Below are 26,102 nucleotides of genomic sequence, written 5' to 3' on the forward strand. Positions count from 1 at the left end.
GGTTATTTCCATCATCACCATCTATATCGGATATTTGTTCAGCTAATTTAAGTTTGTCTATAGCTTTATCATATGTATCTAAAACGTATAAAATTTTTGAATATTAAAAATTAGATTTTTGTTTTTATATATTTTATAATCAAATATCACTTAAAATTTAAATTTTAATATATACTTTTAATACATATATATTATAATTTTAATTTATATAATTTTTGATAAAAAAATAAAATACATTTTTTATATTACTAACCGCTGCTACCAAAAATACGGATTATTTTATATAATTGCCAATCATCAGAAGGAAATATTCTTTTCATAATTGCTTTATTTATCTTAATTTGACTTGTATATGATGGCCATTTACATTCCTTATTATTTTCAGTTAACCATTCAGAAGGAACAATTTGTAAACCATCTTCGAACTCCACAATATTATACGCCATAATAACTGTAAATAAAAATTGATCAGCATTGAAATTATAAATAATCTATGATGTAAATAATATGATAAAAATGTGACGATAATAATAATAATAATAATAATAATAATATTTGCAATTTATATTAGAGTATTATAATTACGTTTAATTATTTAATTACAAATGCAAATTAATATTAAACATGTATTATTCAGTTGTGTGTAACATCGGAAATATAATATAATTTTTTTTATAAGGCATTTTCAACATTTTTGCTCTAATTTTATCAAACTCCCATGTCTGAAGATGAGAATATTCAGACATGATACCAATATTTAAAGTTAATGACGAAATAGGCTGTGTATATAAATCTTCCACTAACACAAGTACTTTGCCAATAGCATACATTTTATTGTCATTAGATTTAATGAAATTTAAAATTGACATTATTTGTCCATTTTCAAAAGAAATGCAATTATTTTTTGGATCATCACAGTTAATATAATATTGATTATTGCAAAAAATTTTATATTGTTGTACAGAAATGAAATCTTTCGTAATAGGACCATCACAATGAGAGCGTGTAAAACATTTTTCCATATCGTATGAATTTGAATATATTTTGAATGTTTCATTATTATGTATTGTCTCAATTTCTGCAAATCTTCTTGTTAATTGCTGTAATGGTTGGTTAGTTTTACGAATTAATTTCTTTAACGTAGACATATAATTCTCAAATTTAAATGCACTAAATTTATCCAGAGCACCAAATTGTTTTACGTCTGCAGCAAGATGTAATAAATTATGAATATTATGTGAAATATATTTAGAACCGTAGATAACTTGAAATGATTTTACAAAATGTTTTAATAAATTTTCTGCATATTCTATAATAGAAGTTTGATATGTTAAAGTAGGATGTGCAAGAATTGTGATTGCTACATGTAATGTTAGAAAATTTAAATATACATTTTCTTGTAGTATTCCTTTCAATATAATAGGACCTGTATATAATAAAAATTGCCGATATTCTGTGGCTTTCCAATGTTTGATATACTTTAATGATCTTGGTTTTCGAGCAAAATCAGAAGGAATATAATTGCGTAACTTTATTAGTTTCTTAGAAATTTGTTCTTTGTCTGAATTTGATAATCTTATCTTAAGTGGTTCTGAAAGCCATAACATAATAAGTTTACGCATAACACCCAAACATACCAGGTGCATATAATCTAGTGGCACATTTGTAACTAAGCCTAGATTTGGTATATTTTTTAAAATTGTGTCACCAGTTTGATAATCAAGATTATAAGATCCAGTAAAAAATTCTTTATCATTACGTAACATCATATTAGATGTGTATGGAAAACATATATGTCCTTCTATATTATCACCTTCAATAATGCATTTAGTGCAACTATTATATCCAGTGTGTCCTTTTACATTTAAAATAAATGATTTAGCAGGAGCGTCACAAATTATTGCTTTAATTTCGACTTTTATGATCTGTCCCTCATAATCAATCCCATTATTTATAAAAGCAATAGCATCACCTACAAACATTTTTAAAAACTCATTTGCATTTTTTGGTTTTCCTTCACCATAATATAAGGCAATGACATATACATTGTTTATAATATTATCTGCACATAATATTGGCCATAAACTCTTTGTGGAAGACTTATATATAGGTAAACCATCAATATTTATAAATAATTGAATGTTATCAAGAGCAAAATTCAATCTTTTACGTTCTTCAATAATTTTTAGAAGAGCTTTTTCGAGACCTAAGTGGCAGTAATCTCCGTTTTCAATTTGTATAATTTCAGTTGATTTAGGAGTTTGCAATAATGTACGTGGATCTTTAGGCAAAGTATAATTAGTGTGTGTTTGCAATATCTGTAAAAGGTGACGGAGTGATTTGAGTGATATCTTTTCTTCAATAGCCCATTTACTTATGTCATGTATAAAAGTTTCGTTATCATTTAAACACAGATTTTCATAATTGTTATCGACTATAGCTTGCAGCTTATTTGCATCCGTGTAATTTTGTATCATACAGGCATTATTTTCATTCAGAAAGTTAATATTATTTTCATCATAATATTGATTTAGATTTCTATCTGAGTATACTTTATCAGAATCACATAAAGACGAAGCATTCTCATCAACAACAATTAGTTGATCATTATTATTATTAATTATTGCCATAGAATCCGCAGAATCAGTCTGATGAGTTATCATATTCATATCTGTTACTGTGTTTCTTGCAACTAATCTTCGTTTATGTCTTGCACTATAAAATATTGAGTGTTTTCGTTTGCGACCCATATTTTTCACAAAATATATTTTTTTTCCTAAATATACATATACAATGAAAAAAAGATATCTTGTTACAATAAATATGAAAAAAATATAAGACAAACATAAGATAAAAAATATTGTATATACTAACCTTAATTTTTATGTTGATGTTTTTCACTTTGTTAAATCACTTCTTATTGCTAAGTGATCTTCTGAGATCACTTATTTTGAGTCAAAATGTCCTCTTATGCAAATAAAAAACACGTGCTGGTACACCAACAGACTGCGTATACGCTGCAGAGCGTTTTGGGCAACGTGTACGCGCCTACACGGTCACGCTTGCATTAGGATTAGGTAAGATTAGGTTACATTAAGTAGCGTCCATTAACGGTGACGTGTTGATTCTTTTACTTTTAGAACAAATCAACGTCAAGTCTTGACAAGATGACAACTTAGCAGTCATTCTGCTGAACGCGACTATTTTAAAGAAAAATATTTCAAATAAAAGTTGTTTGATTCAAAGGAGGTCATAAAGTAGATGATGCCCTTTATTTGATGAATATTTTAAGAGATATTTGAAGTGGTGTACGTGTTATTTTAAATTGGACACCCTAATATATATTTAGTTATAGCAGTAATAAATATAAATAAATAAATATAAATTATTTATTAAATATATCATAAATTAAACTTTATTTTTCTAATTTTAATTGTTGATCGTCACAGCACAACATCTTTATGATGTCACTGTGACATTTTCTTGCTATGACAGATTTTTTATCATTATTGTTACATTTCGTGATATACTAGTTATATCAATGTGACATTTTTGATGATATCACTGTAACATCATAAAGATGTTGTGCTGTGACGATTAAATATATATTTTATCGTCACAGCAGAACATCTTTATGATGTCACTGTGACATTTTCTTGCTATGACAGATTTTTTTATCCTTATTGTTACATTTCGTGATATACTAGTTATATCAATGTGACATTTTACAATGATATCACTTCAATTGTGATTAATGATATCACTGTTACCTTCCAATAATCTCACAATGACATCACAGTGACATTACATTTTTTTGTCACCTTGTGACTCTATTGTGAGCTTATTGTGATGTCACTGTGACATTTTTTGCTATGGGGGATATAATTAACTTATAAGATACATAATAACACAAATCGCTAACACAACTAATATGGTCAGTGCTGTTAATGTGGGCAATAAGAAGTTTTAGTAATATATATAAGTTATCATCTAATTGCATTCATTTATCGCTAAATAATTTTAATACAAGCCAACATTTTAATATAAAAATATTAATTTCTCTTTGATTTTAACGTAAAAATAAAAAATTCATGAATACACTAAATACACAAGTAACTATTATTGTGATACTTAAAAAATGATAAAACTTATTGACGTTGTTGCTTTGCCTGTAAAAAATAAAAGTAATAATAAATATGTTGTTATATCGAAAACTAAAATATACAAGTAAAACGTAAAACATACTAGTTCTCTGTCGTAGCGCGTTTTTGAGTGCCTTAACCAAGCTGACACATAGTTCTGAAATTGTTTATCTGTCAAAAATGGAAAGTGTTTTCTAGTCGATCCTACAAATGTAACAAAAAAAAAGTTAATATAGTACCGGTACAATTATTATGCTATTAAAAGCATTAATTTTTTATAATTATATATTTTTACATTTCTATATACGTTTTAAAATGTCCATAATTATTATATAAAATAAATAATGTAACAATACTAATAATTTGTATAAATATTCGTATTTATAAATTGACATTTAGTTTAGGAGCGCACTCCGTACGTGCTGCGTGCGGTGACCTTGGCCGTCTCGCCGCGCTGATAGATGACAGCGCGCGACTGCGCAGTTCGCGTCGAGCTACCCCCGCGGTCGGACGCTCTCATGCGCGGTGCGCGTTCTCTCGCATCTGTCATCGTGTATTTCGTCGCGAGTCGAGTGATAGACGCGTGCGGAAGTATAGGACACGCTTGACGATTAATATGTCGATCGAATCGCGATCGGAACGATGTGAAAATACGTCGCGGGTTTCGTTAATAAAGTTGGAAGAAAACTTTTTCAAACGCGACGTATGCGCCGCGCATCGTAGTCAGTGTTCTCAACAGTGCAACCGGAAAGTGCGCGAATAGCTGTCAGTGGTGCCACATGTCAAACGTGAAAATCGCGCAGTCGCGAAAAGAAGCGAGAAAGTCGTTCGTCGTTGAGTGAAGCTTTTTTCAAGCTACGCAAATGCGTAATGCATCGCGAGTGTATATGTGTATTGTGCGTCGGAATAAATGATTGTCTACAAGGATACATCGACAATCGTCGCGGCGGAGCCCGGAATAATTTCAGAAATTGGACGCTTCCTCGCAGGTAGGAATAAGTGAAGTTTGCCGCGAATTTTTGCCGTCGACTTAAGCGACACCTTATCACTGCTAAAACGCAGTCGCGATAATGACGTGCCGAGTGAAAACGAGAAAGAATATCACATATATTTATGATTTCGCGAAGGACTGAGAAGCGGCGCGTACGTATTAATAAAACTAATTAAAACTATTGAAAATAAATATTGTTTGCGAGCGAGTATAAAATCGGAAATATATATCAGAAAAGAAGTCATTAAATTTGTAGGCAGACTCGTTTCCAAATACTCTATAATCGCTGCAAAACATGTTGACAATCTCACCGTTGATTTGCGCGAACCCGAGAATCGTGTGTTTAGTGTATTTTTGTAAATTCTTCGCCGAGAATGAAGGTTTTTTTCCCCGAGTCGTAAAATTTTGAAACGATACGTGTGTATCGCGTCGCGAGTGTGCTTGATTTGTGCGAATAATGTGAAGAGAGAATCGGCGATAAGCAGGTGGTCTTCGTGGCCGAGCTCGGGCTGCTTCTGAGAATTGAGCGAGTCGAGGGTAAGCTTGAATTTCTTGGAATCACAATTATTATGTCTTTGTTGCTGTTAGTCTTCGACTTTTCACGTTTTCCGATCAAGATAAATTTTCTGCGGCATTTCTCGTAAAATATTTTATAAACCAAATAAATTATAGTGGCGTACGTCAATTTAGATATTTCGAAATGCTTTTTTGTGGATACTTTTGTGGATTTTTAGAATTTAACATTTTCTTTATTCAAATATAATTAATATTTAATATGACTTCGACAGAGAATCATCGTAAGAAAGAGATTAAATGTTTCATATACAAAGAAAATAATTTTATATACTTATATTCCTTTTTTCAATTTACTTAAAAGTGTATCATGAAAGGATTTTTTAAATAATTAATTAGGTAATATTGCTATCGACAAATGCCGTAAATATTATTGCCCTGCTAAATATTAAATATACAATTGTAGGCATTTTTTATAAAGACGTTAACCGACGATGAGATTAGCTGATTTACGTGTTTTGTTTGTCGACCTCGTGCCGGGTACTTATTTATTTGTAATATTTATTATTGAAAGCGTTCTGAGCGATCCTTTGTTTGTCGAGAAAACCGAAAACACATCTCTGCGCGATGAACGAAGATAATTCTGATTGGTCCGATGTTTCGGGTAGGGAAGGTTTTAACACCGGGTATAAATATGCCGACTTTTTGGGAATCCACAGACAATAGAGAACCGAACAGAACAGATCATATCTCTCTTCCTCGAAACATCGAACGACGGCGAAAACGGCAAGATACGACTCTGAAGAATTGTCGACGTGAAGACGTGTAATATTCACAATTGCACATTATACATATACATACTATCATTTAACGTTGGAATAAATTAAACCTTTGGCCTATCCCTTGAAACACGATATCCTAATCGAAACGGTGAGAGAAACATTCAATTTCTCTCTCTCACGCCCATCAGACGCCTATAGTTAAATCAGAAGTGGGATCGAGGCGTTGCACCCGGTTTCGCGAATTCGGCCTGAGAGAGGCGATTCGGGAGTTCGCGATACGCGTCGAGTGTGGGACGCGCGGGTTGAGACGATCAACGCATAGTGATCTTTGGGTTGCGCGAGTGTCGGGGACATCGCGGAGTGCCCGAGGAACCGATCGAGCAGATCTGAGGGACGGTGGCGGAGTCGATGCAGCCGAGTGATTTCACCATCGCTGAGATGAAGGAGGCTCTTCGCGAGAAAGGACTGACCTTGGGAGGGTCGAAAGCCGAGCTCATCCAGCGCCTGAATGCCAACGATTCAGGCGTATGGGCGAGATTGAGCGAGCAACGGAGGCAGGAGAGATATTCGGATGGCATCCCGGCTTCAGGAGGTGTGCGTTCACCCAGTGAACAGGGTGACGCCATGGAGATGGAGACCGTGGACGATACGCCGAGACGAGGAGACCGAGTGAGGATGACGACGCCGGAACGGAGAGAGCACGACGACGCGACGCAGGCGGAACTCTTGTTACTGCGTCGAGAGCGAGAAATTTTGGAGAGAGAGCGACAGTTGCTCCAAAGGGAAATAGAGATGATGAGGAGTGCAGCCTCGACACCGACGATAACGAACGGCAGCGTCATTTCTGCGTTCGGCGGTGTGAGAGGAATCAAGGAGCTGCTGCCCTGAATTTGACGCAACTGATGGCACCTTTCTGGAGATGGAAGGCAGCAGTTGGAGTTGCTGAGACGCACGTACCAATTGGACGAGAATTCAGCAAGAGTATTAATTAGCTCTCGGTTGAAGGGTCGTGCGTTGACGTGGTTCTACTCCAAGGCCGAGTATGTGACGCTGGACCTGGAGGACCTTCTGCGGAGAATGGAGTCGATGTTCGACCTTGCGGCCAGGAAAGCTTGTCACTGAGGAGAGAATTCGAGGCTCGTGTGTGGAAAGGAGACGAGCAGTTTTGCGATTATTACCACGAAAAGGTGATTCTCGCAAATCGCGTACCAATCGCGGAAGACGAACTCCTCGATTACATCATCGAAGGAGTGACGGATCCTCGGCTGCAGAGTCAGGCGCGCCTGATGAACTTCCAATCTGGAAGAGAGCTATTGAAGGCGTTCGAGAAGGTGGTTCGAGGGAATCCAAAGAGACCAGACGTCCGGCCAGGGAGAGACGGAGCGAGGACGACCAGCGGAGGAAGAGCGGAGACATCGACACGGGGAGACTCGACGAGGTGCTACAGGTGTCGCGAAGCAGGACATACTGCGGATCAGTGCGTGCGACCACAGGCAAAGCGAGTGTGTTATGTGTGCGAATCTCCGAATCATTTCGCCAGAGAATGTCCAAAGCGAAATCGGTCCGCGGCGTCGGAAACGCCGAACAGCGTTGCGCAAACTACGTCGATGAACGTCGTGCAACCGGTTGCATTATTAAAGCCATATACAATCACTGTAAAAATTATAACTGAAAACGAGAATAAAGGTTTTGACAATTACGTGGTGGACGCAATCATAGATTCGGGTTCTCCGATCAGTTTAGTTAAAAGCGATATAATTCAGGGCGATTCACGTCTGCTCGAGAACGAGAGCATCGATCAATTTTTCGGAATCAACGGCTCGCGGTTAAATATCGACGGCATCGCTCACGCTGACTTAGAGGTGAGAGGCGTGCGTTTAGAAATGAAATTTTACACGGTGCCCCATAGTACGATGGCGTATAGCGTATTACTCGGTAGGGATTTCCTGAATTGTCCGTCGCTGCGTGTAACATTAGGGCGAGATTTTGAAATTACAAACGCGGAAGAAGCGCGCGTTAGTCAAATGATGCATATTGAATGCGACGACAATGTGGTATGTTCGAGCGAAAAAGTGAAAATTAATCCGGCGGTTGATGAAGATACCACCGAAAAGATCTGCGAGGTCTACGAATCTCATGGTTTGAGTAGTCTTCGAGCGGAGAAGTGCGTGCCGGATCTCGAGAGGGTTATCGCATTAAAACACGAACGACCGAGCGATGAGAGTATAGAGTCTGCGTTGAATGATCCGGTGCCATGTAACATCAGGGACGTACATAGGTTCGTCGGACTCGCGAGTCATTTTCATCGATCTATGCCGAGATTTTTATTGGTGGCAAAATCATTGTACGATTTTATTCGAAAAAACTCTGTTTTCAAGTTTGGGCGTCACCTGTTTGTCGTCATCGACGTGTTCGCTAAATTTATCCGGCTCTACCCGCGTAAGTCAACAGCATCGGAGGAATCGGTAGAGTATCTCTTTAAATATTTCTGCGCGTATGGTAAATCGAGACGTTCAATTTCGAACAGAGGAACTTGTGTCAAATCTGACATATTTGAGAGATATTTGGGATCCGGTGCTATAGAGCACGTATCAATTGCTGTGGGCACGCCGAGGGCAAACGGACAGGTGGAAAATATGATAGAATGATAATTCCGATGGTGAAAAAAATTGAGCAGCGAGGTGATGCGAGCGATCTATTACGCGATCCAATTAAGGTGAGCGATTATCCGTAGCGCGACCTCGACGCGAGATAAACCTCAGACAAATATTGACGAAGCGCAAAAGAAAAAAACGAGATGTGATATAATTTGCGACGGATCAAATGCACCCGTATATTCGAGCATGATTATATATTATTTGGTAAAGGAATTTTATTTATTGCGTATTGTAATTTTGGTAATAACGTTGACCGGGACGGTCAAAAAGTCAGGATGGCCGAGCTGTAGGCATTTTTTATAAAGACGTTAACCGACGATGAGATTAGCTGATTTACGTGTTTTGTTTGTCGACCTCGTGCCGGGTACTTATTTATTTGTAATATTTATTATTGAAAGCGTTCTGAGCGATCCTTTGTTTGTCGAGAAAACCGAAAACACATCTCTGCGCGATGAACAAAGGTAATTCTGATTGGTCCGATGTTTCGGGTAGGGAAGGTTTTAACACCGGGTATAAATATGCCGACTTTTTGGGAATCGACAGACAATAGAGAACCGAACACAACAGAGCATATCTCTCTTCCTCGAAACATCGAACGACGGCGAAAACGGCAAGATACGACTCTGAAGAATTGTCGACGTGAAGACGTGTAATATTCACAATTGCACATTATACATATACATACTATCATTTAACGTTGGAATAAATTAAACCTTTGGCCTATCCCTTGAAACACGATATCCTAATCGAAACGGTGAGAGAAACATTCTATTTCTCTCTCTCACGCCCATCAGACGCCTATACAATTATATTCAAAATGGCTATTCTGTTTTTATTACTAGTTTGTAATTTTGTTTTTATTGAGCACAAATACTTAATTTGATATTTATTTGTTTAATTTTGATTATATTAATTTAATTAAACTTGTTCAAACTTAATTTAATATTTAGTTGTTTAATTTTTTATTTAAAATAAATGTAATATTTAATTAATTTTTAAGAAAAATTTTATAGTTAAATATTAAATTTCACAAGTTTAATTAAATTAACTCAGTTAAAATTACAAAACTAATATTAAATATTTATTTGTTGTATTAATATTTTAAAAATTACTTTTATTCTTCGATTTTATTACGCATTTATCGCAATATAAAATAGAAGTATTTCTCTAATTAATTTTATTAGATAATCAATAAAGGAAGAGTAGAATAGAATGAAATAAAAATATTAACAAAGGGGTTTGATGGAAATATTAATTAAAGCTGTTTTTACCGCATCATTATATACGGCACGTTTATTATTATTACAAAGTCTACATATTCTTTTCATCTATAGTTTAGAATGTTTGTAAAACGTGTGAAAAAGAGTGAACCGATTGAAAGGTGACTTAAAGTGGCTACACGTGACTATCTTTTGTTCCTTTGAAAAAATTAATTAATTTCTCTGTGGTCCTACATCATTGTTACTTATAATTGTGCGTCTTCAGAAATTCCAAGTTACTATACCTTCCATAATTATATGGTCGGTACATCCTAGCACTAAGCGATCAATTAAATAAAATTACTATATATACATCGATTTCGATACTCGTGCGATTCATTACACATTTCTCTCGCAACGAGTATTCGATGTATATATACATATGCATATATATATATATATATCTTTTGATAAAATTTCGTACGATTACGCATTTGTCTGCTATTTGTATAAATTGTCTATGTGTGGTAAGTACAAAATACACTTTGACCTTTTTTACGTATCGTGTGTAGTCGATCTGTACAACTGTTCGACTGGATTGAATATCTGACGAACAGATATTCGCATTTAATCTTTGGCAGCTCTAATTTGTCTATTCTTTCGATATAGATAATATCAATATAAATAATGAGATCAAGAAAGAGAACACGTGCGCATAATTATCTTATCTTAATAATAATAAATATAAATATATAAGCGAAGATAAATATATTTATATCGCATCAATTTAAGTTGATCGTAAAATAGTCGAATAAAGATAAATTTAATAATTTAAAAATTTAGAAAGGGTAATTTCGAATGTAAATCCCCGGTAAAAAATTCTTTATATATAACAGTATAAAATTATATAGAAATATTTAAAATTATACACATAATCGCAAAATTATATATGAAATATGTCCATACATAATTAGATAAAAGTGCTTCTTATATGTATTTATATAAATTTATATATATATATTTCTTCATATATACAGGTATATATATATATATTTAAATATATATGTTTCATATATAATTTATATATAAATTTATATAATTATGTATAAAATTGAACATATTTCATAAATATAATTTTACGATTATATGTATAATTATACAATTATTTATATATAATTATATATAAAAAATTTTTACCGGGTCTCCGTACTGACATATATATAATCTCGAAAAGCTTTATAAAATCTTTAGTATTTTTTTATTACGTTTCGCGCAACATATATATCGGAAAACTTGTCAGGAATTGAACGAAATATGTACAGATCTCTCGGGTGGGCTATAAACTTTGGATACTATATTCTTAATATATCCCGAGGGTATGATAAATAGTCTACGCTCTTCAAACGTCTATAATACTGTTCCGCTTCTTCTCGACGTCCACGGAATCTAAATCGTTGCCGAGGCTGCCGACTCGACCTCTCAATCCTCCACCGCCGACTTGACCAGTCGCTTTGAGCTTCTCTTGCATCTGCGCCAGAATGTCTTGCATCCTTCGTATCTGCGAATCGCGAATCGTCAGTTGATACAGTGCGATTGATATTTAGGAAAATCATTTTTGTCAAAATTAAATTGGAACAGGGTTGGTTAATTTCCAAACGGAAAGGATCGCAACGTTCAAATTAAATAGGAATTTTATAAATAAGTTGCACTGTGAAAAAAATTTATTAATTTGACTAAGTCTTTCAAGTAAATATTATTTTGTTAATTGAACATATATAAAAATATTTAAATAAAATATAATATATTAAATTTATAACAAAACATATATTAGTATTTAAGTCAAATATGTATTTCGTGTTAGACTTAATATATTATATTTAATTTAAATATTTGTATATGTTGAATTAACAACATAATATATATTTAGTTGAAAGGTTTATAGTCAAGTTAACACATTTTTTTCAATGTGGCTTTTATCAATCTTGCTTACTTGAAAATGTTCTTTTTTTATTAAATATTATTATTAAATTATATCAGGGTTGGGTAAGTTCATGATTTTTTAAAATTAACAATAAGTTAATTTAGTTGATGATTTTTTTAAATTAACAATAAGTTAAAGTTAGTTGCTTATAAAATTAATTTAATTAAGTTGCCTGACGAAAAAATTAACTGATTGTCAGTTAGAGTAAAGTTAAAATTAAATTAACTGAAATAAATCAAAAGTTATTTTTAAAAACATTATTTATATTAAATTAGAATTTTGTTTGTTAATATTTTTAAAATTTATAATAACTAATAAAGAAATTTTGATTTTGATATAGAAATATAGTTTTTATTGTAAATTATAATTATTGATAAATGAACAAAAATTAATGATACTTTAATTTAAAAATGCATTTATAACTTACAAAAAACAATAATGATATTCAGAGATTAAAAACTTAACTTGGGAAAAAAGTTAATAAGTTTAAGGTCAAAAATAACTAGTTGAAGTTAAAAATTAATACATTATAAATTAACTAAGCTAAGTTTAAATTATTAACTTTTCAAATTTTTTTAAAACTTTTAACTAATTATTACCCAACTCTGAATTGGAAATATATTATCTTTAATTGTACACTGAAAAAACTAGTTAACTTGACTAAACCTTTCAACAAAATATTATTTTGTTAATTGAACACATAGACACATTTAAAATAAATATAACGTTAATATAAATCTAACAAAACGTAAATTTTATTTAAATATTAATATATGTTCAATTAACGAAATAGTAATTTAGTTGAAAGGTTTAGTCAAATTAATAAATTTCTTTCTAGTGTATAAATGACGAAATTCGAAAATTATTTTCTAATTATACAGGATGTTAAAAACTTATATCGACACAAGGAGAAAGAAGACTTCAAAATTAACATTTATTATTAATACTATTTTTCTCTATAATGTTTAATTTTAATAGGTACTACATATGAAATACGAGTTTGTGACTTTTTAGTTTATCATCTGTAATAAAGTTATTGGAGGAATTTTTGATCATTTACTGTAAAAAGAGAGAATTATTTTTATGCATTTGTTGAACATATATTAATATTTAAATCAAATACACGTTTTTTTATATTTAATGTTACATTTCATTTGAATATGTTTCATGAACGAAATGTTTAGTTGAACGGTTTAGTCAAGTCAACAATTTTTTCATTATAAATATAAAACTCAGTATAAATAAATATGTAGAGAAAAATAGTATTAACCAAAGATTTTGAAGTCTTTTTTTCAATTTATCGGTTTAATTTTTTTATATTTTGTATAATTAATTATATAAATAATTATATATTTAACAAGCAGCAAAAAAGAGAAAGAAGAAAGGAAGACCGATGGGGGGAATGATCATGGGGGTAAAGGAGGAGAGGGGAAAGATAAAAGTATCAGGAATGGGAGAAAAGGCGGAGGGAATAATGATGGCGGATTTAGAGGTAGGAAGAGAGAAGTGGAGGGTAATAGGTATATACATTAACGGGGACATGGAAAGGAAAATGGAGGAAATGAAGGAATGGATGGAAGAGAAAGAAGAAGACAAATGGACGATTTTAGGAGGAGATTTCAACGCAAGGACAGGTAGAAGGGGGGGAGTGATAGGAGGAGAGGAGGAAGAGGAAAGAAGATCGAAGGACAAGAAGGTAAATGAGGATGGGAGGAAGTTGATAAAAGAGCTAGAAGAAGTGGGATGGGGAATTTTTAACGGTGGGATTAGAGGGGTTAGGGAGGGGGAGTACACATATACAGGAGGAAGAGGGGAATCGGTGATAGACTATGTGGTGGGAGAGGATAGAGTAAAGGAAAAGATAAAGAGAATGGAGGTGGGAGATAACATAGAGTCGGACCATCACCCTTTGATTGTAACGTTAGAAAGAAGAGGAGGTGCTGAAAAGGGGAAAAGGAAGGAAGGAAAAGGAATAAGAAAAAAGGGGAGATGGACGAAGAGGGGAGGAGAAAGAATAAGAGAGGAAATAGAATGGGGGAGAGGGATGGAAAGAGGGAATGGAAGAGGAGCTAGAGGAAAAAAATAGGAAGGATAGAAGAGGAATTGAGAGAAGGAGAAAAGAGAGTGGAGAAGGAAAAAAGAAAGGGTGTTGGTGGGATGAGGAATGTGAGGAGAAGAGGAAAGAGAAAGAAAGTGAGGTGAAAGTAAGGGAATGGAGGAAAGAAAGGAGGAGGAGGAGAAGGATACCAGAAAAGAAAGGGCAGAATATAAGAATAATGTGTAAAGGAAAAAAGGGAGGAGGAGAGGATAAGATGGTACAAGGAAGCGATAGAGGCAAGAACGGAAGGAGAGGTATGGAAAATTATAAACAGGGAAAGGAAGAAGAGAGAAGGAGTGAAGAGGAGATAAAAGCGGAAGAGTGGAAGGAATATTTCAGGACTTATTGGGAGGGGTTAGAGGTTAAAGTTGTAAGAGGAGGAAAAGAGAAAAAGGGGAGAGGGCTTGAGGAGCAGGAGCTAAGCAGGGGGGAAGATAAGTAAGGATATTGGGAAAATTGAAGAAAGGAAAAAAGCAGCGGGGGGGAGATGGTGATACCGAGTGAGGTATGGAATATGAGGAGAGAGGGTAGACGAGTGGGTATGGAATGTGCAACAGAGTCTGGAGAGGGGAAGGATGGTGCCGGAGAGTTTGGAACAGAGTGGCATAATATTACCACTGTTAAAAAAGGGAACCGGGGAATCAGGGGTGTGGAAAACTACAGAGGGGTGACTCTTTTATGCAACGTTTTAAGGATGGCAATGTGGGGAGCTCTAACAGAAGGTTCCCCGGAGGAATCAGAGAGGGGGAAATATTCTGCCCGGAGAGTCAACTACGAGGTGCTTATAGGAAGGGAATGGAGGGTTGATTGCACATCTATATTATGTGCGTAAGCTATCTCTGATCAAAAAAAGTGAAGACGAATGGCGGTTCAGTTAGTACGGCGGCCTTTCATAGATTCTGAAGCGGTGCGTTTGAGACTGTCATGGATGAGGGAGGTGTTAATTGAGGCGTAACGGAGAGTGACGGGGGGGGGGTAATGAGAAGGGGTTCAGTGTAAGGATAAAAGGGTATACAAGGGAAAACTAGGAGTCAAATAGACAGTAAGAGAGCTCGTGTGGGAAGGAGGAAAAGGGGAGAGGAAACACTTTCTGGACGGCAAGGGGTGTGAGGCAAGGTTGTCCCAATGAGACCCACACTTGTTTCAATTTGTTGATAGCGGATAATGAGGCAGTGCTGAAAAAGGAGGCTGGGGAGGAGTAAGTTGGGAGGGCAAAAAGTGCCACTGCTGGCATCTGCTGATGACATGGTGTTGTTGGCGGAGGAGGAGGAGGAGGGACTGGATGATACATATGTTTGGGGGCAAATGGAAAATTACATGGATAAAAAAAGGCTTAGAGGTAAATGTGGATAAGACAAAAATAATTGAGGGTTTAGAACGGGGGAGGAAGAATGAGGCAAATGAGTGAGATGGAAAGGGAAAAAAATTAGAGGAACGTGAAAGAGTTCAAGTATCTAGGATATAAGTACAAAAGGAATGGAGGACAGGAGGCGCAGGCTGAGGGAAGGGACAGAGTGAGGAAAGCAGGAGCGTGGTGATGAGACAAGTATGGGGTATGGGAAAGAGAAGATTTGCAGGAGACTGGATGAAAAGAGTATGGTTAATGGAAAGGTTGGTGGGATTGGTGGGAACGGCTGATGGAGTATGGGGCGGAGATATGGGGGTGGAAGGAGAGGAGAGAAGTAGAGGCAATGCAGGAAAGATGGATTAGGTGGACGCTAGGAGTAGATTGGTGTACGCCGGGGTATATGGTAGAGAAGAGATAGGAAAGGATAAATTCAGGATAAGAGCAGGAAGAAGAGCGATAGGGTATGAGAAAAAATTAGAGGAAGGAATGGGAGGAAGTTTAGCGAGGAAATGCTATGAGGAGATGAAGGAGAGGGTAAAGGAAGGAAGGAGAGAAGGAGAAAACGTGTCTGTTGGGAAGGAGGAGAGGGCAAAAATTTTTTGAAGGAAGGGGGATTAGAAGAGAGGGAGATGGAGGAAAAAAAGAGAAGAGAAGAAGGGGGGAGGAAGTATATGAGGGATGGGAGCAGAAGGACAGAGAAAGGCAAAGGAGGAGGAAAGATGGGAGAAGATAAGAGAGTCGAGATACAATAGATGGTATGGAGAATGGAAAGGAGGAGGGTTTTTACGGAATACTTGAGAAAGGGATGGGGGGAAAGCAGATGGCGAAGGATAGTGAGGCATAGAATGACAATGAAATGAGGGGGGGCGAACTACTGGGAAGAGGAGGGGAAAAGAAGATGCAGACTATGTGGGATGGAAGACGCACACTGGGGAACATGTAATAGGAGAATGTGGGGGGAGAGGGGAATAAGGGAAACTGGTGGGAAAAATGAGGGATAATACTCGACTAAGGGAGGAGGGAGACAGGATGGAACACGGGAATAAAGAAAAAAGAGGTGGAGGCGCTGGTTGCCTTGTCGCTCTGCCGTCGTTACTCCACGTTCTCCAAACCTATTTTTGCCCTCTACTCCCTCCCTCGGCTGTATATTTTTTGCCTTGTCTGAGGGCCCTGCGCCTCCCCCTGTCCTCCTACTCTCCCTCTGCTTTCTCTCTTGTATCCACCTACACCCTCACCAACGCTATCTTTCTCTCTCCTTCTAGCTTCTTCCCCTCGCTTCTTCTTCTTAGTTCGCGGCTCTTCCTGTCGCGACTTGTCCGCTCTCGCTGTGTCCCTTCGGCTGTCCAGCGGTTCCGTCTACCTCCCGTTCCTACTTTGTTCCCCCCCTTTTTCGGTTTGGTTTGGGTGGGGTGACGGTTTTGGGTACGTCTGCCTCAAGCGGCGGGGCCTTTTAAGGGTTTTAAAAGGGCCTTTAATCCCTGGAGGGGGGGGGCAAATAAAGTATTGACTTGAAATTGAAATTGAATGAATCTAATAATGTAAAATTAATAAAAAAACTAATTCTCGTTCGTTCCATATGCGTTCCTCGTCCGGGCGTCGCTTCGGTAAAAGAAGATTGGTTGTCTCGGGTCGCGAAATGCTGTCCTGCAATCTCGCTTCAAAATTTACTATAAAGAGAAAAAAAAAACCAAGCGGTTTATATCCTCGATTCTCTGATCAGGGGGAGAAAACAGATAAAAAGATTAGTCGAAATGGCAATTAAAAGTAATGTAAATTGACAGTGAATATAATATCCTATCATTGCACTCGACCCCTGAACAAAACATCCAAATCCATAGCTTCGTTTTTACCTCTAATACCACTATTTATGTTTATACATCTTCTTTCAATTTTCCTTTGAAAGATTAAATGCAAAACTAAATTAAGTCGCGATTACATATAGACCATACTTCAAAGAAATATCGTACACATAAGTACAGACTATGCGAACTCAACGCGGATGTTTGTGAATAAATTCTCAAGTCGAGATTTAATTCTTATGTTTCTCTCTGAGCCCCCTACAAAGATGTAAAAAGCAAAATATATCGGCCAGAAGTTGCTGAATCGGGAACTAGGAATTAAAAATAGATTCTAAAATTCAGAACCAATTGAAGATTTAGTGATTCTTAAATAGGCCTTATGTGTTAGTGCACTATGCGAGCAAATTTCGTGCCGTGCACAAGTATAAGAGCATGAGGGGGAAAAATTAATTTTTTTATCTAAAAGCACAAACCTTCGGCGTTCGGCTCGCATACGCCTTGTTTTAGGTTCGGAGACTAACTTTTGATTTTCATTAGTAGATTTGTGTTCATTTTTGGTTATTTTTCAAAAAGTTTATATTAAGGCCTAAAAAAAAACTAAATATAATATTTTACTATTTATCGGGTTTTTTGCTCCACTCGTTACTTAATTCTTGGGGTAATTAGCCTTTTGGAGAGGTCAAGAGATATGTCTTGACTGATTTCGCCTCCATCTCCTTCCATTTAAAAGACTTATTTTATCTATCTTAAAAATTGTCGCAATCTTGTCTTTTTTCTGAATGTGACTCTTAAATGTGTTTTATCCACTCGCAAGTGTTGAGTATGATTTGCTCGCTGTGTCTAAGGTAATTGTGTTTGTTCAATTCATTGTTTTTTTCGGTGTTTTTTTTATAGTTCAATGTACAAGAAACACATTTTGGGTGTAAGGTCTTTTACATTCTACAAATTATCTGATTACTTGTAATATATTTCGGAGATAGAAGTAAAAAGGTAAAGGGGGGGCAGAGAGAAAAGGGCCCCGACACTTGAAACATTAATTGTAATAAATTTTCTTTTCTGCTTTATTATTTATGGTTATATTGGTTCATATGCGAAGAATTGCTGAGTCATATCACAAGAGGATGTATCGATAGATTTAAAGGATGGAAATTTTAAGGATACGGATTAATTTAATTCACCTGGACTATACTGATCTCCGTTATGTTTCTCTTCGCCCTTTGTTTTGTTATAGAAACCTTTCCTAAAATGAATTGCCACATGGCAGAGCGTTCCATCGACTAGATTCTCTGCATAATGAAATGATACTATGGTAAAACTCTCTTCGTTAATAGTATGTTAAATCTTTGGATGATTTTTTATTATTCCATAAACTTATATGGTTCTTTCTTCGTTCCTTAGATTGTTGAGACGATTGTCGAGACGAAATAGTTTAAATATTCACATGGTTCATGATACATTGCGGCGGGGCCACCTATAAATCAAAGACTGAAATTTATAAATAGTTAAAAAAAACAGCACACGACATTTAAGATTAATGTTCAGATTTTTAATTTCAGTTTCATTAAATTTTATTTAAACTTGTAATAAACTTAATCAATCCAATTTTTATAAATACGAATCTTGTGTACGAGATTATGTATCGTACGGTACGGGGGTCGTTGAACGTTGCTTACATGATATTTATACTATGAAATATATTTCAATACAATCTTTTCTTGTCTTTTCTGCTTTCTGTCTTTCCGCCTCGCGTCCCCTTTCTGTTTATTTTTCATATCATCTAAGGTTTTTTTAAAATCTAATAATGGGGTAAATGTTTTTAATTAAGTTATAACACAATTTCACAGTTCAAGGCAAGATTTGGCAGTGTGCAGCAATTTTCATTTCACGCATTTTAATGTAAGACTACACACAGCATTTACGCCCCTTACAGTTAACCCTCTCGGGGCACTTAATATAGACGCGCCGCGGGGGTGTGTCCTCTTCTTCTTCCTCTCCTGTGCTTCCAGCGCTTCTCTGCTTTGTTTCCGCCCTCCCGCCCCGCTCGCTCGCTCCTGCCGCGCCCCGCTTTTGTCCCCTTCCTCGCTTTCTTTTGCCCCCTCCCCTCACCAGTCTGGGCGTGTCTCTGCCCCCGTTTCCTCCTCCCGCCCTCGGAGTGCCCTTCCCTACCTCGTTTTCCGTCTTTCGCTGCCTTGGCCCTGTGTTTCTGGGCTGTTGTATCTGCTGGTTCCTTCTGCTGTTTTTTTCTTTATTCTTTTCTTATATGTTTTCTGTTTCTGTCTTCTGTCTGTTCTGAGTGTTTCGTCCTGGTCTCAAATAATTCGGGCGGAGTACAAAGAAAAGACATTAAATGTGTTCTGTGCTCAAATGCGGAGTACATTTGTTGTCTCATGACTAAGTTTTAACTTATACATATGCAACACTATCGATTATACAAGTTTCAAAATAATAGATATTAATAAATGGTAAATTTTAATTATGTCATATTTTGCATATACTTAAAGTATTAAGAAGAAGTTCATAAGTTAATTAATTATTATAAATTTTTAAATATATAAATTCTACTGCACTAATTTAAATTCTTGCAATCACAACTTTTCTTATTTTATTGTTCATATTAATAAATACAATAAATATAGCAGAGAATAATAAATATATTTCATTTGTCGTTGATTCTCAATTGATATTGCATACAAAAATAGGGCATAGTATTTATCTACAAAAGTCGAAAATATATATGTATATACATGTATATGTCAATATAACATCTGTCTATTATGTTGGTTCATGCAACTACGGCATATTTTATGTTTTTATTTATTTGCGCTATTATTTAATACGAAATATAAGACACAAACTGTAAAATTTTTACTTTAATTGATTTCTTTATGAATAAATGCCTCAATAAACACTTAACCACGTTAAATTATAAAAATTGTAAATTATACATATTGTTATATAAAAGAATCTCACAATGTTCAATATGTTTACAAATGTATATATTATGTACTAATATGCGATTGTTAGTGCGCGTATGTACTTTACTCATATTGTACTCATATTTCTTAAAACATGATGACAAAAATAGACACAGATGCAGGCTCATATGCTACTCAAAACACGGACATATTATGATATCTTGAAACTGTTTGCAAAAAATGTCATTATGAGTAAACATGAATATGCTCAAATTAAAATAATTACTCACATTTTGCATCATATGTATATAACTTGCGCTCATAATACCTATCATCATAATATGATTACAATACATTTTAATCATATTGAAGGTTTTTAGATAATGCATTTAATTTTGATTAATTGCAAAGCATTTATTATATGTTGCCTTATAAATTGTCTAACTATATATGTTATAGACTCCAACATCTGAAAAAATTAATTAAACATGAATATAAAGACGACATGTAAACAAAAATCTAATTATAAATTAAAAAATGAGAGATTGCACATTTCTCTACTTCCTATACATATTTAGTCTAATATATTGATTCTTTGTCAATTTACAAGTATATTATTAACTTAAAATTAATAGATGTAATAAATAAGTTTCAACCTTTTTAGTTTCTATTTTGATGACGTCATTATTTGTTTCACAAGACTTGTAATCTGGTAGAAAATCAAGAAGACAATTCGGGAAATACCCGGGTTTTAAGTAAAAACATCTTGCATTTTCTAAATTATTCGTGACGCTGTAAACAATTAAAATATTACCTTAATCATATGAAAATTTAAAAAAAATTATATATGTATGCGTATAATAAAAAAATAAAGATTATCGTGAAATAATGATAATGTCGATTCTAACATATATTTAAACTTACAATTCTGGTTTCCAAAATATAAAGAATTCATTTTCAATATCTAGTACATCGCAACGTAGACCAAGTCTTCTTGCCACGCTATGAAATATTGTATATACAATGATATCTTTACCAGATTTACTTTGTAAAACCTGTGCCAGGTATAATACAGAATAAATTAATCAAAGCGAGACAATATTAAAAACAACACATAACGTATACATATATGGCCCATAATTATATATATTATAATCTTTAATAACTTACATAATCTATACAAATGCATTTGATATCTTTGGGAAATGGGCACGCTCGAAAGTTCAAAATGCTAAATATATATTCCTGGATTGTATCCATAATCTGCGTACTTTCTGTTTCATCCCAATGATTATCTTCGATATTGTTGGTGTTCCAATAAGAAAAAGTTTCATCACACATGGAGAATATCGAATGGTTCGGATGCTTTTTTCTGAGACGATTCCGTACTTCTTGTGCGATTGTATCCAATGATGCACTTACATTTGTGTAACATACATCTTCTCGAACTTGAATATATTTTGATATGAAAGTACACGTTTCTTCTAAAAGTTGTTCTTTTTCTAGTTTCTCTCTATATCTGTCCAACTCATTTCGTATCGAGGATAGCTTTTCATAGTGAGACATTTCTATATTGCAATATCTTTCGATTGATTTGCGATCAATTCCTCTAAAAAATTTATATATATTGAATTATTAACTAATGAATAAATACATTAAATTGTAATAATAGTAGCATTATAATATATATGACGATCCTACTGTTGAAATGGTGTTAACAAGCATTTAATCTCCTCAATATAAAACATATATTGCAGCTCATTTATAAGCTTATTTCTAGGCTCAAGAAAAAGTATATTTCTATGCTTTACATGTACATTGATTTTTCTCGAGAATTTTATTACATTATCGAATTTAATTATATTATTGATTGAGCCATTGAAATAATTTCGATTTGATCTATTATTGTAAAAATGATCATAAAAGAGAATTTGAGACAAATAACTTCGCAATTGTCTCGCAGAATTTATGCCTATTATAACAAAGTTTAGGTTTTCTTCTTTTTCTTTTTCCGTAAGACTTTCATATCTTCTCTTTGCATAGGGCCATCTAAAATACGACCATAAAATATTGTAATAAATTTTTGATAATGATACTTAGTGTTGTGTCAAGATTAATTTAAAATTAGCTGGATAAAGATGAGATAAAAGTATGTAAATTAATCTTAGATAGGATAAAGATGATTTTGTTTTAAGTGTATCTAGATAAAAGATATAATTATATGACGATTTATTTAAATAATTGTTTAGATAATAATATTTAAGACTGCTTATGTAAACACAGTTATACAAGAAATTTAAATTATTAAAAAGAAACAACAATATATGTATACATATTTTTATTTATAAATTTTTATCGCTTTACTGTCTGATTTAAGTATTTTTATGTGTGCTATGATTTTAAACCAAAATTATCTGAATATTATTTTAGATAAATAATATAGTGAAGGTAGTATTTTTTTTTATTTATTTGTAAGATGCAGATATAAAGATAAAACATATTTTTATTATCTAAATGCAGATAAGATGACGCTACAGTTCTTGCATTTAATTTTATTTAGATAACACACAGCACACTTTGATGATAGTAAAAAATGTGATTGCACAAGTCATTTTTCAAATTAATAAATTTATTAAAGTGTACAATTCAAAGCATGAGTATATATATGTCACTTCTTTTTATACTTTAATCAGAAAAAGAAAATATATAATAGTCAATTTTAATTTGTAATTTAATTTATATTCTCTCTTCTTTTTTTTCAAATTTTGATTCCAATATGTATATTGCATAATTCTATAAGTGTATTCTATATGCAATTAATAAACATTGATGTGCGTATGTATGTATAGATTAAGTTTTTTTTAAATATTTTGTAGAACAATTTTTTCGAAAGCATATTTACAAACAATGACGATTGTGCTTATATATGTGACTTGGCATGTTTTTACTTTTATAAAGATTTAATTGTGATTTCAATGCTATTTATGAAAAAGAACCGATAGAAAAATATCAAATCTGTTTGTTTCTATCACGAATATATATCATATATATTTTTATATTTAAAAATGCAATTAAATATATTGAAGAATACACATTATAATAAATAAACCAAGTTACTATTATGTTGTATTTTTAATAATTAAATTTAAAAACAATTATTGAATGCCTGAATATTTGTCGACCGATATATTCATAGGCTAATTATTGTAATATTTATTTAATTAATTACGCAACGTTTCATATAATTCTTGTCTTTCTTAAGTGTTACTGTTAAGTGTGCGAAGGACCAAAATTATATGGTCGAAACACCGTGGTTGAAACGTGTGATTAATTAAATAAACATCAATTGACGAATGTCGGTTGAAAAATATTTGGTCTTTTAATTTTGGACAGCCGAAAATTAAGAATTATTATCAGTATATTATTTAATATTTACATTTCAAATAAACATATATATATATAATTATAACGGTAGAGTTTGCCAAATTTATTGAGCAATAGAAAAAATCATTTAGTAAAATAAAAGACGATAATAAAATAAAATATTTAAATTTAAGTGATTCAATGGAAGTGAAGTGATTTAATCTAATTTTTCTAATATTTTTTTAACTATTTATGTTATATATAATTATATATTAAAGTACATATTATATTATATTTTTATGAATAATAATGTAATGAAATTCACAAGACAATGTGCTAATGTAAACTAAATGATTCACAAAAATAGGATTATTTTGAACTACTATTAACAATAAATAAATTATTTTATTAATTGAATCAGTATAAAAAATAAATTGAATAATTGAAGAAATGATGTTAAAGATTACGTAGCTAACACGCTATTTTGTCCGTTTTGTATTTATTTAATCTATTCTTTTTTATCAGTTTTTATATACATTATTAATGTTTTTGTTGTCTTACAATATATTTTTAATATTTTTAATATTCACAAAATACGTTCTTTGTTGAAGGGATATACATTATGCGACAGAAATTATTAAGACAAAATAACAAAAAGATTTACAAACCACAAGAATTACCTTTGAGATAACTTTTTTTCCAAAAACTTGTTATATGTGGTTGCTGCATAACGAAATTTCGTGCACACGCATCGAAAGTTGATGATATCCTCAATAGTGATAACATTATAGCCGAGAATGATGTCTATGATCTCTTCTGGTAAGCACGTTATCTTACAATCAGACATTATAAGAAACAAAACACAAAAAAGGAATGTAAATTAAAGTGATTGCAATAAACTATTCGCGTAATTAATTCCTTGCTTTTCGCAGTACACGAAATGAGTTTTCCGATTACAAAGAGCACAGATGTGTGTTTGATGTATACGAGAGACGTTTTCCACGATACAGACGGTCTGTTCTTTATTATGAAATGTGACCCCAAATTTTAAAGCCTTTTTGCTTGTTTTCACTAAGATATAGGTATAAGAACTTGCCACAGCATGCGTAGAAAATGTAATTTAGAACTATTGTAGAAAATTTACCATTTTTTCTTATGCCCTTGAAAGATAAAACGTGGTAAATAATTCATTTATTATTTATTTTATTATTATTATTTATTTATTTATTGTTCTCTATTTAAGATTAATTTAAATAATATATTTTTACAAATTTATTAGAGAGAGTTATATTAAATTTTACTAATTTTCATGTATTTATATTATGTATTATTTAAGCTTAATTAAAATAATATTATTTCAAATTATCATGAATTTTATTAAATTCTACCAATAATATTTATGTATTTATATTTTACAATTATAAACCTTAGTGCTGTGCATTGTCAAATTATCTCGATAAGAGAGAAGGGGCAAGAGAGATTTACATTTTTCATTTATTAAATCTTTACATATAAAATTCTCAGCTAAAATAAAATTCTCGACTTACAGTACAAATATTTAATAATTGATGTATGCACATAGTTTATATAAGAATATTCTACAATTTTATTTAGTTTTATTCGCGCGTATATACGGGGTGTATATATTCTAGAATTTTAAACTATAAGAATATAAAAACTCCATGGATTAAATGCAAATTCAAAGTGAACAGACTATGCGAACTTAACGCGGATGTTTGTGAATAAATCTCAATTCGGAATTTTAATTCTTATGTTTCCCTCTGATCCCCCTACAAAGATGTAGAAAAGCAAAATATATCGGTCCAAAAGTCGCTGAATCGGGAACTTAGGAATTAAAATAGAGATTCTAAAATTGAGAACCAAGTTGAGATTTATTTTTAAGTAATATTATTGTTAGCACTATGCTAAGCAAATTTCGTGCCTCGTGCACAATTATAAGACATAGGGGAAACATTAATTTTTCTTATCTAACGCACAAACCTTCGCGTTCGGCTCGCATATCCTTGTTTATTTCGAGACTAACTTTATTATTCATTAAGTATATTTGTTCATTTATTTTTCAAAAGTTTATATTAATATCTAAAAAAAACCTAAATAGTAATATTCATTATTTATTAGTTTTTTACTTACTCCTTTGGTAGCATTTGGGGAGGTGCAGAGATATTATAAAGTTGAAATGAATATCATTAATTTAAAAGAATTAATTATCTTGTTAAATTTGTCGCAAATCTTGCGTTTCAGAATGACCTTAAATGTGTTTTATATCCAAGTGTGGAGTATATTTGCTGTTCTA

At 33.1% G+C, this 26,102-nt stretch overlaps 2 protein-coding genes across 4 annotated transcripts in view; one reads left to right on the top strand and one right to left on the bottom strand.

Annotated features, from left to right (window-relative positions):
- Positions 1-4,686: 4,686 nt before the first annotated feature.
- GluClalpha (glycine receptor alpha 1) overlaps positions 4,687-26,102 on the top strand; it is a 155,771-nt gene continuing 134,355 nt past the window's right edge. The window contains exon 1 of the mRNA XM_085479558.1: positions 4,687-5,670. The gene's annotated coding sequence lies outside the window, so the exon portion shown is untranslated. The remainder of the gene's footprint in view (positions 5,671-26,102) is intronic.
- On the bottom strand, positions 19,867-24,807 carry LOC114930826 (uncharacterized). Of its 3 annotated transcripts, none has more exons than XR_003819540.2 (7): positions 24,469-24,807; positions 22,127-22,474; positions 21,596-22,034; positions 21,350-21,480; positions 21,082-21,217; positions 20,716-20,894; positions 19,867-20,652 (listed from the first exon to the last, which is right to left on the bottom strand). XR_003819540.2 is itself a non-coding variant. In XM_029302678.2 (7 exons), exons 1-6 carry the CDS (start codon positions 24,633-24,635, stop codon positions 20,802-20,804), a joined length of 1,314 nt encoding a protein of 437 aa, XP_029158511.1. In that variant the 5' UTR covers positions 24,636-24,807; the 3' UTR covers positions 19,867-20,652; positions 20,754-20,801. The 3 variants fall into 3 exon arrangements, 2 of the variants coding, with proteins under 2 accessions (XP_029158511.1, XP_085335677.1); XM_029302678.2 differs by having other exon boundaries at positions 20,754-20,894; XM_085479551.1 differs by having other exon boundaries at positions 19,867-20,894.

The sequence above is a fragment of the Nylanderia fulva genome, unplaced genomic scaffold, assembly GCF_048542155.1.
Source record: "Nylanderia fulva isolate GAGA-0341 unplaced genomic scaffold, ASM4854215v1 Scaffold123, whole genome shotgun sequence".
Lineage (NCBI taxonomy): Eukaryota > Metazoa > Arthropoda > Insecta > Hymenoptera > Formicidae > Nylanderia > Nylanderia fulva.

What these genes read in the sequence shown, in the direction of transcription:
- LOC114930826 (XM_029302678.2), bottom strand. Translation starts at nt 24,635, where the DNA reads ATGTCTGATTGTAAGATAACGTGCTTACCAGAAGAGATCATAGACATC. An exon ending in GAAAAAAAGTTATCTCAAAG is followed by an intron (nt 22,475 to 24,468) that starts GTAATTCTTGTG and finishes GTCGTATTTTAG; the next exon opens with ATGGCCCTATGCAAAGAGAA. An exon ending in TTGTTAACACCATTTCAACA is followed by an intron (nt 22,035 to 22,126) that starts GTAGGATCGTCA and finishes TAAATTTTTTAG; the next exon opens with AGGAATTGATCGCAAATCAA.